The sequence below is a fragment of the Bidens hawaiensis genome, unplaced genomic scaffold (assembly GCF_021521415.1).
Source record: "Bidens hawaiensis isolate Kalapana, Puna unplaced genomic scaffold, B.hawaiensis_p1.1 tig00010808_1, whole genome shotgun sequence".
Lineage (NCBI taxonomy): Eukaryota > Viridiplantae > Streptophyta > Magnoliopsida > Asterales > Asteraceae > Bidens > Bidens hawaiensis.
This window is the reverse complement of record NW_027491830.1, coordinates 728,916-745,528: the sequence shown is the minus strand read 5'-3', so window position 1 is coordinate 745,528 and position 16,613 is coordinate 728,916. Positions and strand designations below refer to the sequence as shown.

General features: G+C 35.4%; 1 protein-coding gene and 1 pseudogene across 2 annotated transcripts; one reads left to right on the top strand and one right to left on the bottom strand.

Moving 5' to 3' along the window:
- Positions 1-9,019: 9,019 nt before the first annotated feature.
- Positions 9,020-13,133, top strand: LOC143536426 (polygalacturonase At1g48100-like). Its single transcript, XM_077030416.1, has 7 exons — positions 9,020-9,397; positions 10,918-11,049; positions 11,150-11,377; positions 11,926-11,970; positions 12,054-12,261; positions 12,355-12,545; positions 12,617-13,133. The coding sequence occupies exons 1-7, from the start codon at positions 9,020-9,022 to the stop codon at positions 13,007-13,009; spliced, it is 1,575 nt and encodes a 524-aa protein (XP_076886531.1). The 3' UTR covers positions 13,010-13,133.
- Positions 13,134-13,562: 429 nt separating this feature from the next.
- On the bottom strand, positions 13,563-16,001 carry LOC143536425 (phosphatidylinositol 4-kinase gamma 3-like; annotated as a pseudogene). The gene is made up of 3 exons (XR_013135885.1): positions 15,034-16,001; positions 14,417-14,857; positions 13,563-13,950 (listed from the first exon to the last, which is right to left on the bottom strand). The product of XR_013135885.1 is annotated as a phosphatidylinositol 4-kinase gamma 3-like (transcript).
- Positions 16,002-16,613: the final 612 nt, after the last annotated feature.

Sequence of the window (16,613 nt, the reverse complement as noted above, 5' to 3'; positions counted from 1 at the left end):
CGAAGGTACATACCTTCATAGTTACTTATATACTTACATACATACGTACTTTCATTCTTCTTTCATACTTAAATACATACTTTCATTCATACATATACGTTTTAAAGAGCATTCCGCCCTATAAGTTTCGCCGATATTATTAGGGCCGGTCCCCTACATTCGCCGATATCATTAGGGTCGGTTCCCAACATTCGCCGATATCATTAGGGTCGGTTCCCTACAAGCGCCTATATTATTAGGGTCGGTTCCCTACATTCGCCGACATTATTAGGGTCGGTTCCCTTTTCTAACTCTACCTTCCATACCTTTCTATACATTCATAATTATAACGTCTATACGTTCATACATCATTTATATATCATATATATATATCATATCTTTAAACTATCCCTTGACGGTACATGCAATATCCGAAGATCGTTCATGCATCGTCAAGCATTCATTCATACATAAATCATATAGGACATACACTTACCACTTAAGGTAAATGTATTAACTAATTACATCAAGTATGCACACAGCCCCGAAAACATAACAAGGAATGGGGCTAGAAACTCACATGAACTCGGTTAAGTTCACCGTTAATGGTTATTTCTTTCTTTAGTTGTGCGCAACTAACTGTATAACAATTACGCATGTTAATTACAATCACTATCCATATCGCATTTCTAGTTTAATTATAACCCTCAACGAACGGGGGTCCGGGGGCAGCGCCCCTGGCAGCGGAGTTCTAGGGATGGCAGCCCCTAGCGGGGTCCAAGGGGCAGAGCCCGTGGCTGGGGTTAAGCTGCCAGGTCAGTTTGGAAAAATTTTATTTTCATTAACTATCTTAACACATTTTTTATTAGAATTATAATTTATTGTTTTATTTGCTAACTCAAAAGGTTCGAGGGCTTCTTTGTAATTAATTCATTTTATTATAAGTCCAGAGACCTTTTTGTCATTCTTTCAAAATTTAGTTCGTCATCCAGTTCTATAACGAATTAACTCCTTCGTAATCTCATAACGAATGGACATTTATAACGAACTGGCTCTTTGTAACGACTTGAACCTTTATACGAACTGGCCATTATAATGAACTGGCCTGTATAACGAATAACCCCTCTGCAACGAATGAACCTTCTAACGAATGAGGGTTCATTCGTTACATCTCCGTTAATGAATTACTTAACGAACTGCTTCTACTTCGCTATCTCTTCTTAACGAATGGGCATAACAAATTGGGGTTAATTCGTTAGATTTCCTTAACGAATTTGGCATAATGAATTGTGATTAATTCGTTATATTCCCAAAACGAATTAGGGTTAGGTCAGAGAATGTCAGAAACATTCTCTGACAACCTTAAATGCTCGCGCCGCGTTTCCGGCGCCGTCGTCACCGGAAAACCTCGATCTTGCCGGAAAAGCGAGATCTCACTCGTTTTCCACCGGTTTTCACCGTTTTTCGTCCCGTTAGATCTAGATCTGAGCTAGGGTGACCCCCAAGCTTATCTTTTGATCGGTTTATACCCGATTCTACCCGGCTCTTGTGACTCTAATGGTTTAAGGGTGCCGGCTCGTCGTTTCGCGACTAGATCTTGCGGGTTTGGATCCATACAATATCATACTATCATTACCTCGGGTCGGGATCGGTTCTTCTTCTTGGTTTCGGTTAGAGAAAGAGAGAAATATGAGAGAGAGCTTAAGTGTGTGTTTTTGATGGTGTATGGAATTAGTGGAAATGAATGAATTAATGCATAAGTGTGGTTTATACACTATGGGTCATGGGCTTAAGCCCATGGTCTTTTCTTACTTCCTTTTTTAATCCAATTCCATAACCCATATCTATTTTACCCAACACTAGCCCGACTCATAATAACTCATATTTTATTTTATTAACCGAAACAAGAAAACGGGATGTTACACTTAATATAGTAACCAAACACATAATCATATCAATATAATGTTTTAGTTTTCAAAATTCACGAGAAACAAACTTAAATTTCTTCATTCTTCAAGGAATTTCAACATACACAACATTATTAAATAGAGTTATTGGACGGAAGTTATCGGACATTCACGAACACTGTTGAACGAACGCGGCCTTTGTCCGTGTTCGCCCGTTAAACTTACAGAACAAATTTTTTTTATCCGTGTCCGGTTCGTTTATTAAATGAACGAACATAAACGAACTTCTTACCAAATGGACAACCATAGTCTGCCAGGCGTTCGTTTGTTTACAGCCCTAGGGGTTTCTAATACTATCAATTGTGGTTCATCTTCAGGTGTGGGTTACAATATTTGGAATTGTTGTCATTGTTGAAATATAGTTGATAACTTCAGAATTTGACAAACGCTTTCATGTTTTGGTTGAAACCGATAAACGCTAACGAGTTTTTGTAGGGCATAATTTTTTTAATAGAGTAAAATTTGTATGTGTTAAAAAGTTAAATAATTATGTATTTGTATGGAATAATTCTTTTATGGCTAAAGCCTAAAATCCCATATGTAAAAAAAGTAAACGGTCAAAATTTGGTTCAATGATCAAATTTTAAAGAGTGGTTCATATGAGAGTGGCGGCACAACCCACATCATGCTGCGTGGAAAGGGGTAGCAGCTCGTTGGCATGCCATATATGAGTTTATCCGTTTGGTCTAAACTTCTTTAACTTAAACACATACTCACTAATTTATTCATGTCAAATACATCAACCTAACTAGTTAACTTTTCAGATGAGCTAAACACTTTTTTAGATAAACTTGTTTAAATAAACTAGTTGAATGGTACGTTTTTTCTTTAAACTAAACAGGTTAACACAAACACAACATGTGTATTATAAACTATGCAGTCAATCTCGGTGGTATCCCGGTGGTATATCGGTTATCGGTCCTCATGTGAAATATCGGTACCGATAATATCGGCGATACTGACTGATATTTGGCTGATATTAACCGATATTTCACTGATATATCATCGATATTCCCGAAATCAATGTTTTAAGTCTTAATTTTCAACATTTAGTGTTTAATATTGGTGGTTTGAGTCTTAATCGGTTTTTTACTTGCTACAATTGTTAGTGTTTTTCAACTTGCAAAAGGATAATTTGTTAATAGTAGGAGAGTATACTGAATTGCTAGTGTTAAAGTGCTATATATATAAATTTTGCATGATATTAAAGTTACCGATATTCCACCGATATCTCACCGCGATAACCGATATCTCAAATATCGGTCCTTGACCGATATCTGATATTTTTCCACATTAACAGCTTATATTATAAATGAGTTACTAGTTAAGATTTATTTATTGATATAATGCTAAATGTTTATGTTTCTCTTTTATATTTTAATTAATATATTAATAGTTTTTATTCGTTTTTAGTCGAGATTTGTAGACTACTAACATTTTTATGTGTCGTAGGTTTCGGAAGTTGATCGTGATTAAAAAAAGCGAAAAAAAGAGCTAAAACGAGCCAAAACGGAGATCCGGAACGCGTCAGGAAGGAACCAGAGCAGAGAACCGGTCAGACCGGGCCGGTCTGACCGGCCCCCTTGGTGGAGCACGCCGCGCTGCACGGAGGGGTGCCCATATCCCGTCGCGCGGCGCCTAGGCAAAGCTGATGGATTTTTTTAGTTCGTTTTTGTTACTTGTTGGGCCTTGTTTTGGGTATTTAAACACCTTTAACTTAAACCTGACATAACCTGGAAACCCTTGGCCGAAATTAAGAGTTCTTGGAGCATACTTTCGAGTTGGTTGGTGATTTTGAAGGCGAGAAAACATTCGGTGAAGAGCTACAAGTTCACGTTCGAGTTTACAGGTTTTATCATTTTCGATTCCCCGTTCTTTATTATTTCACCATGTTTTCATTATTATTCGTTTTGTTTGATTTAGACTTTAAGATGCTAGGCTAAATTCCATAAACTACCTAGGTCGTGATGAACCTTAGTTCGGTTTGATTATATTTGGATTTCGTTTCGTTATGGATTTTATGTTCTAAGTAAACGGTTGAGTTTGATTTAATTGATGCGTTTGATTGCTTGGTATTGTTTACTTGAATTTATTGTTTCACATTGCCCTTGTTGATTGTTTAATAGGATAGGTTTTGTTAGGTCATTTACTGTGTGTTCTTAACTAGTTTGTGATTGAATTCGAATAAGATCATAGAAACAATGAAATCAATTAAACTAGTCTAAAAAGTTATAAGGTAATAGGTTATTAATAGATCTTTGTTTGCCGGGATTGATAGATTTAGTTCTTCGTAAGGAGTCCGTCGGGATTGATTGTCAGCTTAGTCTATTAAGTTAATTAAGTCTGCTTGGCTATCTTTGAATTCCGCGCTGTAAGGTAGACTTTCGTCATAAAAGATACTTAGACATAAGCGATTAAATAACCGTAAGGAAGTTTAATATAAAACTGGTGAGTCTTAAAACTTGTTAGAAATCCATAGGCGTCTTCTTGAAGTTCAAGGGTCCTGTTCGGGTTTTCTGTCAAGGGTCTATTTTATGATCCCAGTTCCATAACGTGAGTTTTCCATTTAATTAATAACCGTAACTTTGGGGATTCTAGCCTAAGTAGTTATCTTCATCATCTGAATTAATCAAAGCTTTTTAAATTGTTTATTAGTTTAAAAGTAATTAGGGTTAAGGTTTAAGTTTAATTAATTAATTAGGTTTAAGGTAATTATTATGTCTTATTATTATTATATTAATTACGGTTAGGTTTTAATATTTTATTGTTAGTTTTATTATTAGTTAATTAATGTAATCATTAGTTAATTATTATTAAGTTTTAATTAATTAGTATTAAAATCCCCTTCAAATATTATTAATAAATAGTCTTGTCTTGTAGTTGAGTCTTATTTGCTAGCTTCGTAATTTAAAGAGTCTCGTGGGTTCGATATCCGGACTTACTTAGCTGTACTAGAGTTGACCGGTTCACTTGCCGGTTAGTAGTTTAAGTTAAGTTTAAGGGTCTAGAGTATTACTTAGTGTCTAGATTAGTATAATTTTAGCTAATAATTATTTGACTACTTCAAGCACATTAAGTTTTTGGCGCCGTTGTCGGGGACTCTTGGCCCTTGTAAAGTTGTGTTTCTTAGTTTGTAGATTTTTCTTTATTTTAGTTTTTATTTTCTTAGTTTCGTTGAGTCATCGAGTCACTTACGTAGTTTTTTGTAGTTCATCTTTGTTTTTGTGTTTTTAAGTTTTGCTAGTTTGAAGAAAGTTTGAACTAGAGAGACGATCCCCAAGGAAGAATTTAATGAAAAAGACAAGTGTGAGGATGGAGCAGCTGAGTCGTATACTTTATATTATTATTTGCTGCTAATTATTCTGATTATTTTATATTTTTGTCGGTTGGTGAAGTACTTTAAATGAATAATATCTATCAGCTTGATAAGATATGTTATTAGATATTGTTGAATTTTTTCCGCTTACGTTCGTGTATGAGAGAATGAGGTACTTTATGCTGAGCACGTTCGTAGTTGGAGGGCATTCATGGAAGAAGACTTTGATATCATATTTCATACGCCCATTACCAGCTAAGTATTTTCCTTTATCTAGCTTATTAACTTTTTATTTTGTTTTTGTTTTTTTAGGTTTTTAATGTTTTGTAGTCCGACTTTATTTTTAATTTTATTTTTTATTTTAAGTCGTCCTTATCCTTGCATTGAGGACAATGCAAAATTTACGTGTGGGGATATGATATTTGAGTCATAGTTTAAATTTATTGTTTAAAAAAAATTAAAAAAATTGAAAAAATGCTTTAAAAATGTCCATTGAATATAGTTTTTTTGCGTGAAAGTGGAAGATGATGATATTTATCGGAAATTGGTTTTTCAAACTACTAATAATATGAGATAAATAAAATAAAACGCACTTAACTTGGGATGTGTTGGTAGGCTCAGCCTTGAAAATGAAAGGGCAAATTTGATAAAATGGTTAAAACGGAAATCTTTTGTGGGCAAAGCGTTTTGTCTGTGGAAAATAAGTAATGAAAGGTCGGGCCATACTCAAGCCTCAAATTTTGGTATGAAAACAGTGGAAATGTCATAAATTTTAAAAAATCTGAATACGTTATCATATGATGCTTTGGTAGTTTTAACGTTAGAGTATGCCGTGTAGCCTGTGATATAAACTTAAAACTGCTAGTTTAGTGTTTTACACCTCATTGGCGTATGGTTTTATAACCTTAAATCTTGTATTGATGGGATGCTTCGGGTCCGGAGACCATGGGTCTGTATGCAATCTATTCATCTGGGTATTCACAATTCCTAAGTGGGGTTGTGAATATTTAAATAAAGCCAAAAATAGCAAACCCTTATAAGTCTATAAACATGATCACAAGAGTACAAAAGTACAAATTCACTACAGACTTGATCATCCACGCTGTTAGCCATGTGGGGTCCCCTTGCTCGCGTCTCATTACCAATAAGAAACGGACCACAAGGGACACGCTACATGTAAGCCCTATAGATGAAATTTTGCATGCTCACCTATGGTGATGGTTCGGGGTATTGGTTGATAACGGGGGTATGTGTTGTTGTGGGGAACACTAGCTATTAATTAATTGAACCGTAATCGTATCTAATGGCTTCGTGGTAGACTTTGATGCTTAAGCTTAGGTGGATAAACAATACCCTTGATCGTCTTAACTATTCATGAAAAATAGAGCAACAAAAGTTTTAATTCTGCTAATTTTGAGGTTTAAGTCAAGTTGGGGTGGTCTGGTCCGGTAAAAGCTAAAAATAAGTGGGTCTTAATTGTGTAAACCACTGAGTACTATTATTGTCGGATCTTATTTGTCCCGGTAAAGATTAAGGCATGGGTTTAAGTGGACAACAATATCGGTGATCGCGGTTTTTGCGTTTTTCTGAGCTTTAAAAATTAACCTATATGTTTTTAAGACTGTATTTTCCGATTCTGATCCAACTGCATCAAATTTTTTTCAGGGACGAAAAAAGAATAAGTGTGGGGATATTTGATACAATGTTAAATGTTTATGTTTCCCTTGTATATTTTAATTAATATATTAATAATTTTTATTCGTCTTTAGTCGAGATTTGTATACTACTAACATTTTTATGTGTCGTAGGTTTCGGGAGTTGATCGTGATTAAAAAGGACGAAAAAACGAGCCAAAACGGAGATCCGGAACGCGTCAGGAAGGAACCAGAGCAGAGAACCGGTCAGACCGGGCCGGTCTGATCGGCCCCCTTGGCGGAGCACGTCGCGCCGCGTGAAGGGGTGCCTATATCCCGTCGCGCGGCGCCTAGGCAAAGCTGATGGATTTTTTTAGTTCGTTTTTGTTACTTGTTGGGCCTTGTTATGGGTATTTAAACACCTTTAACTTAAACCTGACATAACCTGAAAACCCTTGGCCGAAATTAAGAGTTCTTGGAGCATACTTTCGAGTTGGTTGGTGATTTTGAAGGCGAGAGAACATTCGGTGAAGAGCTACAAGTTCACGTTCGAGTTTACGGGTTTTATCATCTTCGATTCCCCGTTCTTTATTATTTCACCATGTTTTGATTATTATTCGTTTTGTTTGATTTAAACTTTAAGATGCTAGGCTAAATTTCATAAACTACCTAGGTCGTAATGAACCTTAATTCGGTTTGATTTTATTTGGATTTCGTTTCGTTATGGATTTTATGTTCTAAGTAAACGGTTGAGTTTGATTTAATTGATGCGTTTGATTGCTTGGTTTTGTTTACTTGAATTTATTGTTTCACATTGCCCTTGTTGATTGTTTCATAGGATAGGGTTTTGTTAGGTCATTTACTGTGTGTTCTTGACTAGTTTGTGATTGAATTCGAATAAGATCATAGAAACAATAAAAATCAATTAAACAGATAAAAGTGAGCTGCTAGTCTAAAAAGCTGTAAGGTGATAGACTATTAATAGATCTTTGCTTGTCGGGATTGCTAGATTTAGTTCTTCGTAAGGAGTCCGTCTAGGTTTGATTGTCAGCTTAGTCTATTAAGTTAATTAAGTCTGCTTGGTTATCTTTGAATTCCGCGCTCTAAGGTAGGTTTTCGTCATAAAATTTACTTAGACATAATCGATTAAATAACCGTAAGGAAGTTTAATATAAAACTGGTGAGTCTTAAAACTTGTTAGAAATCCATAGGCGTCTTCTTGAAGTTCAAGGGTCCTGTTCAGGTTTTCTGTCAAGGGTCTATTTTATGATCCCAGTTCCATAACGTGAGTTTTCCATTTAATTAATAACCGTAACTTTGGGGATTCTAGCCTAAGTAATTATCTTCATCATCTGAATTAATCAAAGCTTTTTAAATTGTTTATTAGTTTAAAAGTAATTAGGGTTAAGGTTTAAGTTTAATTAATTAATTAGGTTTAAGGTAATTATTATGTCTTATTATTATTATATTAATTACGGTTAGGTTTTAATATTTTATTGTTAGTTTTATTATTAGTTAATTAATGTAATCATTAGTTAATTATTATTAAGTTTTAATTAATTAGTACTAAAATCCCCTTCAAATATTATTAATAAATAGTCTTGTCTTGTAGTTGAGTCTTATTTGCTAGTTTCGTAATTAAAAGAGTCTCGTGGATTCGATATCCGGACTTACTTAGCTGTACTAGAGTCGACCGGTTCACTTGCCGGTTAGTAGTTTAAGTAAAGTTTAAGGGTCTAGAGTATTACTTAGTGTCTAGATTAGTATAATTTTAGTTAATAATTATTTGACTACTTCAAGCACATTAAGTTTTTGGCGCCGTTGTCGGGGACTCTTGGCCCTTGTAAAGTTGTGTTTCTAAGTTTGTAGATTTTTCTTTATTTTTGTTTTTATTTTCTTAGTTTCGTTGAGTCATCGAGTCACTAACGTAGTTTTTTGTAGTTCGTCTTTGTTTTTGTGTTTTTAAGTTTTGTTAGTTTGAAGAAAGTTTGAACTAGAGAGACGATCCCAAGGAAGAAACAAACAAAAAAAAAACAAATGATGAGCTGAATTATTTTTGCATATATAAATACCATAATATACACTCACCTCTCAGTCATCTTCGACACACTCCCACCACACCAATGGGTTGTATAACATTCAGAAGCCTCACATTTACAATTCTGATCACCATTTTAGTGTGGTCATATGCCATTGATCATCACACTTGCAATGCAAGAAGAGGGTGGCATAGTAGTAGAACCACCTCATCTTCACTCTCCAAGAAGAAATCCGGCAGCCACCACCACCACCACACCGGCGGCAAGTCAAAGTCCAAATCTTCTTCTCATAAACCACCACCACCGTCTCCGGTCACTCCACCCAAAGTCAAGGCTCAGCCAGCCCCACCGGTAGGCAAGGCTCCGGCACCTCCCCCGGATAAAGGTTACCGCGGTGCACCCGCAACGTATAATGTGTTGGATTTTGGTGCCAAAGGAGATGGTACTACTGATGATACAAAGGTAAGGTGCTTTCTATAAGATCATTAGTTTTAAATTATGATCAAATGCGTTTGGATCAAATACTTATTACTTTTATCGTGAAAAGTTTACTAATAAGTAGAGTAGTTATGTTAATACTAGTGCAATTATTATTGCTCTATAACTTTTGAAATAAAGTAATTATTATTACAAAATTTTATTTTGTATAACATAATTAAAATAGTTCAAAACTGTAATTACTATAATTATTTATATATTTAGTAGGTTAATTTTATTTGTATCGAATCTACCCTATGATCGAATATATACAATGTCTTTACAAACTTGTCAATATATTACATTGTTTTGATTATATTATATCATATTATCAATAAGTAATTTATGAAATAGAATATTGTGTATGCATTTTTGTTAAAAAAAGAGATTATAATATAAGATCAATTTTACATTTAATGGTATAACATTTTGCAAACTAATATGGATTTTAGCAAACATGGTTTTATATGATTTTAATATATATATATACAAAAAGTGAAAATGAAAAAGTTTAGTTGGTGGATGTCCACCGTAATCATAAATCGTAAATAAAAACAAAAAGAAGGTAAATGATTGTTTTATTTTAATTACAATATATGATTAATTCCAAACCTATATCAGTAAGTTGTGTAGCATAGGTAAAAGGTTTGATCCGGCTTCTATCGATATCCTGCTCAATTTTTTTAAGGTCATTTGTCAGGTGTAATTTATTTAAATCCTATTGGTCAACAAGATATCGATACCAAGAATTTCCTGCGAACAGTTTTCTTTCTTTCTTTTTTTTTTCTAAACAAAAACATATGTAAATTTGAACGTACATATTTGATATAATTAAAAATAACGTCCAAACTAAAAAAAATGTGCTAATTATGCGAATCAAGTAGTGTAATTATATGTACAAGTAGAGTAGTTTGTAATTATACTACATTATAATACTCTATGTTGTATATATAATTACACTACTTGATTTGCATAGTTAGCACGCTAATTTAATTTGTATTTAATCAAAACTCGGTTAATATAATTCCCATGTGTGTTATAAACTGAAAGCCATATGGTATACCCTTTTGGGGGAAACAAAAAAGTTCTCAAAGTGGAGGTTAGTTCCCTGAAAGTGTGATTTGTTTTTTATTTTTGATTTTTAAATTAATACTAACTGAAATTTATGATTAGGGGGTTTTATATTTATAAAAGCAACAAAGAATTATATTAAATTAAACAACCGAATGCTAACCATAATTATGATATGTAACTTTTCTTTGTGTCCTCATACAGATATTTAGGTATTTAATAATAGTCAGACACTTTGTTTATTCGTTAATTTCAAAACATATAAACATTTTTGGTAAATTCCAACTGAAATCTATTTGACATATTAGCAGGCATATATTACATAGACAATAACTAAGTTTTACCATTTTTTAAAACATTTTTACGCATCTAATTAGGATTATTATTACTGGGAAAGTAATTAAATACACTTGTAAATTTTGTTATTGAACTAGGCGTTTGAAGGTGCTTGGACTGCTGCATGTAAAGTGGCAGGGTCAAAAATTATTGTGCCATCATCATACAACTTTCTTTTGGGGCCCATTACATTCTCCGGCCCATATTGCCAACAAAACATTATTTTTCAGGTGATTTATGAACTCATGATTATACACACTTTCACTTTCTATCCTTGTAGTTTCATAAAAGTCACAAACGCACCAAACTTATTACTTTGAATTTGGGCAGGTTGATGGTACCATAACAGCTCCATCAAGCTTTAAATCTTATGGGTCGGGGCTGTTTCAATGGATCTTGTTTACAAAACTAGTAGGTTTGACTATTCAAGGAGGCGGAACCATCGATGGAAGTGGCGCGATATGGTGGAAAGAGTCGGGTTTAAATGATCCACTAGACGATGAGCTAAAACTAATAGTACCCCTCAATGGCACAAAAGAAGAAACCGCAAATTCATCGGTAGTTAAATCTTCTACCACATATTATAGCTGATAAAATGGATGGGTCGAACGGGTTGGGGCCCACAAACACTTTTTTGTTAATAATATACATTTAACAACTCTTAAACACGCTCAACTAGTTTTCTTTTCAGATATAGTTTTAGCCATTTTGGGCTCAAATCGAATTAAAAACTGAAAATTCGTTCTTTTGGGTTTTACTATATACTATATGGGCTTCAAAATTTTGGCCCGAAAATATAACTAATGCATTTGTGCTAGAAACTTTAGCGATTTAGCCCAAATACTCCGTTTATTAATTTGTTACAGATTACTTAAAAACGAATTTTTCGGTTTGGTTCAGTTGGGTTTTTTGTTGACGTGAATCCGAAACCAAACCGGAAATCTGGTTTTCCTAAAAAACACAAAACCAAATCGCCGGTTTTTTATTGCGTTTGGTTATTTCAGTCAGGTAATGTAGGTTATTCTGATAATACATTTCGGTTTTGTGTGCACACCTAAACTATTTCATCAAAAAACATAACCCTGACCGATTCGTTTATATGGCAGATAACCAACTCGCTTGGTGGCAAAATGCTGAGCATTAAACCGACAGTACCCTTAAATTTTACCTACCAATAACAAGAACTGTTATATAGTGTTATAGATTTTTGAGATGTGTTATGGTGTTTATACAGGCAATTCGGTTTTATGGAAGCTTTGATGTAACTGTGACCGGTATAACTATCCAAAACAGCCCTCAATGCCACCTGAAATTCGATAACTGTGTTGGAGTCTCGGTATACAACTTCCATGTCTCGTCCCCTGCTGACAGCCCGAACACAGACGGGATTCATTTGCAAAACTCTAAGGATGTTTTGATCCACACTACCGATCTCTCGTGTGGTAATTACCTCAATACTCTTGAAAAGTCAAATATGGTTTTAAGTTTTGACCTGTGAGATTAAAACATAACCTGAATCGACTCGTTTATTGCAGGGGATGATTGTATATCTATACAAACCGGGTGCTCAAATGTATACATACACAATGTGAACTGTGGGCCTGGTCACGGTATCAGTATCGGAAGTTTAGGGAAAGATAACACGAAAGCGTGTGTATCGAACATCACTGTTCGAGACGTCATGATGCATAACACCATGAATGGTGTAAGAATCAAAACATGGCAGGTAAAGCAACACTTTCTATACCCTTTGACTTTGAATTTGACTTAACATTGACTCTAGAGGTCAAACTGTAGGGTGGGTCAGGATCCGTACAAGGAATAATGTTCTCAAACATTCAAGTTTCTGAAGTTCAATTACCGATAGTAATCGACCAATTCTACTGCGATAAAAGCACGTGTAAGAACCAATCATCAGCAGTTGCGTTATCGGGAATCAACTACGAAAGAATAAGAGGAACGTATACGGTTAAACCTGTGCATTTTGCGTGCAGTGACAGTATGCCATGCACGAATGTGCATCTAAATGGTATAAACTTAAAACCGATTCAAGAGCGGTATCATCTTTATGACCCGTTTTGCTGGAAGACGTTTGGCGAGCTGCTATCACCTGCAGTGCCGCCAGTCGAGTGTCTGCAGATCGGGAAGCCCTCAAGTAGTCATGTTCAGGCTGATCATGATACGTGTTAGTAAACGGAATGTGTGAATGAGATAAAATGCGTGTGGTCAGTTTGACTATCTGCCCCCCTTGAAAGTTTGACTTTTGGAAAGTCAACAAATGCATATTCTTTGTAGTAATAGATTATACAGTTAATATTAGCCATGAGTCTTAGTCTATTGAGACAGATTTGGTGTCATATAGAGTTTGAGTGTTTGTTTTTATTGGGTCAGATAAATAAATCAGGATTTCTTCAGTGTATATATTTAATATTTTAATCATAAAAAGGTTTGTCTTGCTGAAAATACAAATTAATATGAAACATCAAAGACTGTTTTCATGTTACTAAATCAGGTGGGTATTTATGTTATATTCAGTGACGGATCCAGTAACTTTTAATGTTAGATGGTGTATGTTAAATTACACTAAAAATCATTTTTTTTTTGTTTATTATTATCACGATTTTATGTCTTGAGATCGATAAGTCGTGGTAAAAATGTCATACTTCGACGACAAAGTAATCAATCATCCACACCTTACATTGTGTACAACACATACAACCTTAACCTACACAAGCCCAAGACCTCAAAGATTACTTTTCCCTGAAATTTTTTCAAGCTCAAAATCTAAGAGGTCCGAAACGGTTGCAAGGAACTCGGCTTCGGTTGTCCCGGGGGAGCTAATAGTGCAAGCTTTATCGACAATTTTCTCAATCATGGACTCCTTGTTGAGTGTCTCCCGACATAGAACCCGCCCTATAGCATAAGGACACAGCCCTCTAGCTGCACCTTTCTTTAAAAGCATAGTGGACACCCGTAGAGTGCGTGCACACTCGCGCTAGGTCCCATCCATTTGAGCTCAGGAGAGCCAAGTCTTGCTCAGAATCCAATGATTTGATGTAGTCCACGGTTTCACGCGAGTATGGCTCGCGGGCTTGTGGCCAGTAGAGCCAATCAAATGTGCAGTCCTCAAACTGCAAAACACCACAAAAGCAGGTGTTACCTATGTAATGTTCGTTAACGTTGCTTTATTTAAATTCGTTTATGTTTGCTTGTTCGGGTTTGTTTAGATAGTTATTTAATCTTTTTTTTAGTTCATTACTAGTCTAGTTTTATGAAATAAAAGTATCACCCCTTACAATTTTGTCTAAATTTATTAATTTTTTATGCCATAATTTTAACATTTACTTTTAATTGGTTTCCGCTCAGTTATATTCGTTCATTTATGTTCAGTTATGTTTGTTTGTTACATTCATGAGGCATTCGTCAATACTGCTAACAAACATATGTAAACGAACACAAAAAAGAAAACCCTTTCGTTTAATTATTTGTCTTCTATTATTTGATTTGTTTGGTTAAAGTTAAATGAATGAACATGAAGATGCCCCATTTGTTATACATGCTTAGTTGGTTGTTTTGATGATGAAACATGTTTCTTACGTTTTCGGGCAAGCAGTAACCATGGTCGATAGGGATTAGCACCATGCGATCGCCTTCACGGTTCATCAAAATGTTCCCCGCATGTCTGTCAGCATTCGCAGTCCTAATATCAAGCACGGTGATCTTATGAACCTCTTCTACTGGGAAATCGCGTGGGCCCATATCCTCGCAACTTCCACAGTTTTTCATAAACATTTGTAACGATCCGAGCTTGACATTCTCCGGTCCACCATTATACACTTTCGGATGATTAAACTCCCCGTTTAAGCACTTTGCCATGATCGTAGGAGGTACACCTGCAAAACCCGTCTCCATGTCCCCAGAAACCCTCGGCCCACTCTTTGGGTGGTCTAGTATGTATGCTGCAACTTCCCGCAATGCCCTTGAGGGTTGTTAACCACCATCGGTTCTTCATCTATTGGCTTGAAGACAGCAACATATCTGTTAAATAGAATATATCAGTTAAGGTTTATTGTTGTTATACATTTACCATAAATTAACACATATGAATAAATCAGGATTTTTGTAATTATCATAATTATTCTCATTGTAGCCCTCTACATACAGGAGATTAATAATACATAATACCTTACAGGGTTTTTATTATTTTACAGTACCTGTTTCCTGATGGATGCTGCGTAAAATATGTTCCTCCGGTGCCATCTACCGATCGTATCGGTTTCCTCCCTTTTCGCAGCCCGTCAATCACGGAATCCAACATGCTCCATATACCCGAAGACAGTTTCGAATTCCGGTTAACAATAATAGGCTGCAACGGTGAATCAATATCCGGAGGCTTCTTCAAGTTCGTCTCCTCATCGTTTTCAAGGTTTGTTTCGTCCGAATGAAACACAACATCGGTTGATTTTTGAACATTATGAACAACCAGATGAATCACTGCATCATGATTATTACATATATCATCAATCAACCTATGATCATCAAGCCTCTCACCATTACACAAAATCTTATGTTCTTCAACATCCATGAATCCCATCCCTTTAGCCTTTTCCAACACCATTTGTTTCAAATACTTAACATTCCTAAACCTATCAACCTCAAACTCGAACCCTTTCCCGACGGTCATCTCGACGGTTATCACCAAAAGATCAGAAACCCTTAGAATCAGATGAACAACGTCGCCGCTACAAACACCGTAATCTCTAACCAACGAATTGTTCCTCGATAACTCTCTCCCGCCAAAAACCAGCTTCTGCTTCTTAACTACAAACCCGTTGCACGCCTGAATCCTATGTTTAACCCCACCAATCGAATCCGAGTCCATTATTCTCATGGGGATCACGGAACCTGCAACGGTCAGGTAGATCACGATGGACTCGCTGCTCCTGAAGCAACCCGAGCCTGACCTTTTGAGGATCGGAGTCAGCGCAACGTCAACTACCGACATTGTATGAATTCCCGCCACTTTTTTTATTTTTGAATATTTCTTTTTACTTAAATTTGTTATCTAATCATTATATATTTTATTTACACAATGAATGTATATAATATGAATGAAGAAGAATTGTAAATTTCTATATTCAGAAGCACAAAAGAGCAAGACCCTAACACTCTTTCGATGGAAAGGAAGGCTCGAAATATGAAGAATATAGATTGAATGGCGAGGGAAAGAAGAGGATTGGGACGCCGCGGGGAATGATAATGGATCGGGGTGTTTCTGAAGGAGGAAACTTGTTTATTTTTTTAATTTTTCAAATGTATGGATTCTTACCGGATTTAGAAAGAATCAAAAGGCAAATTTGAAAAATTCTTCAACTTATATTGATGATGCAAGTTTTGTAAAAATAGAATTGTCACTGATGGGATTGTAGCCGTTGAATTTGGGTTTTGTTTGATCCTCAAATGTTAATGAAAAGAAATATATACTTGTTTCCAATAAGACCGCATTTTGTGGGCGCCAAAGACACATCATCGCCTTTAGGCGTCAGATATTAAAACAAGCATGTTAAAGGTAGTCGCTAACAGTGACAGAACTTGAATATTTAAATTGAGGGCCGGAAATATTACACATGAAAATCTGTTACTCAAACAATGATCAAATATTCATTATGTGGCAGAAAACAAAACTCAAAGGCCTTTATTTAGCAGTTATGACGGTATTATGGTATCCCAAACCAAGGGGTATAACCACCTTGTTAGTTTGTCTATGGCTTAAATTACCATTTCCCCTTGATAT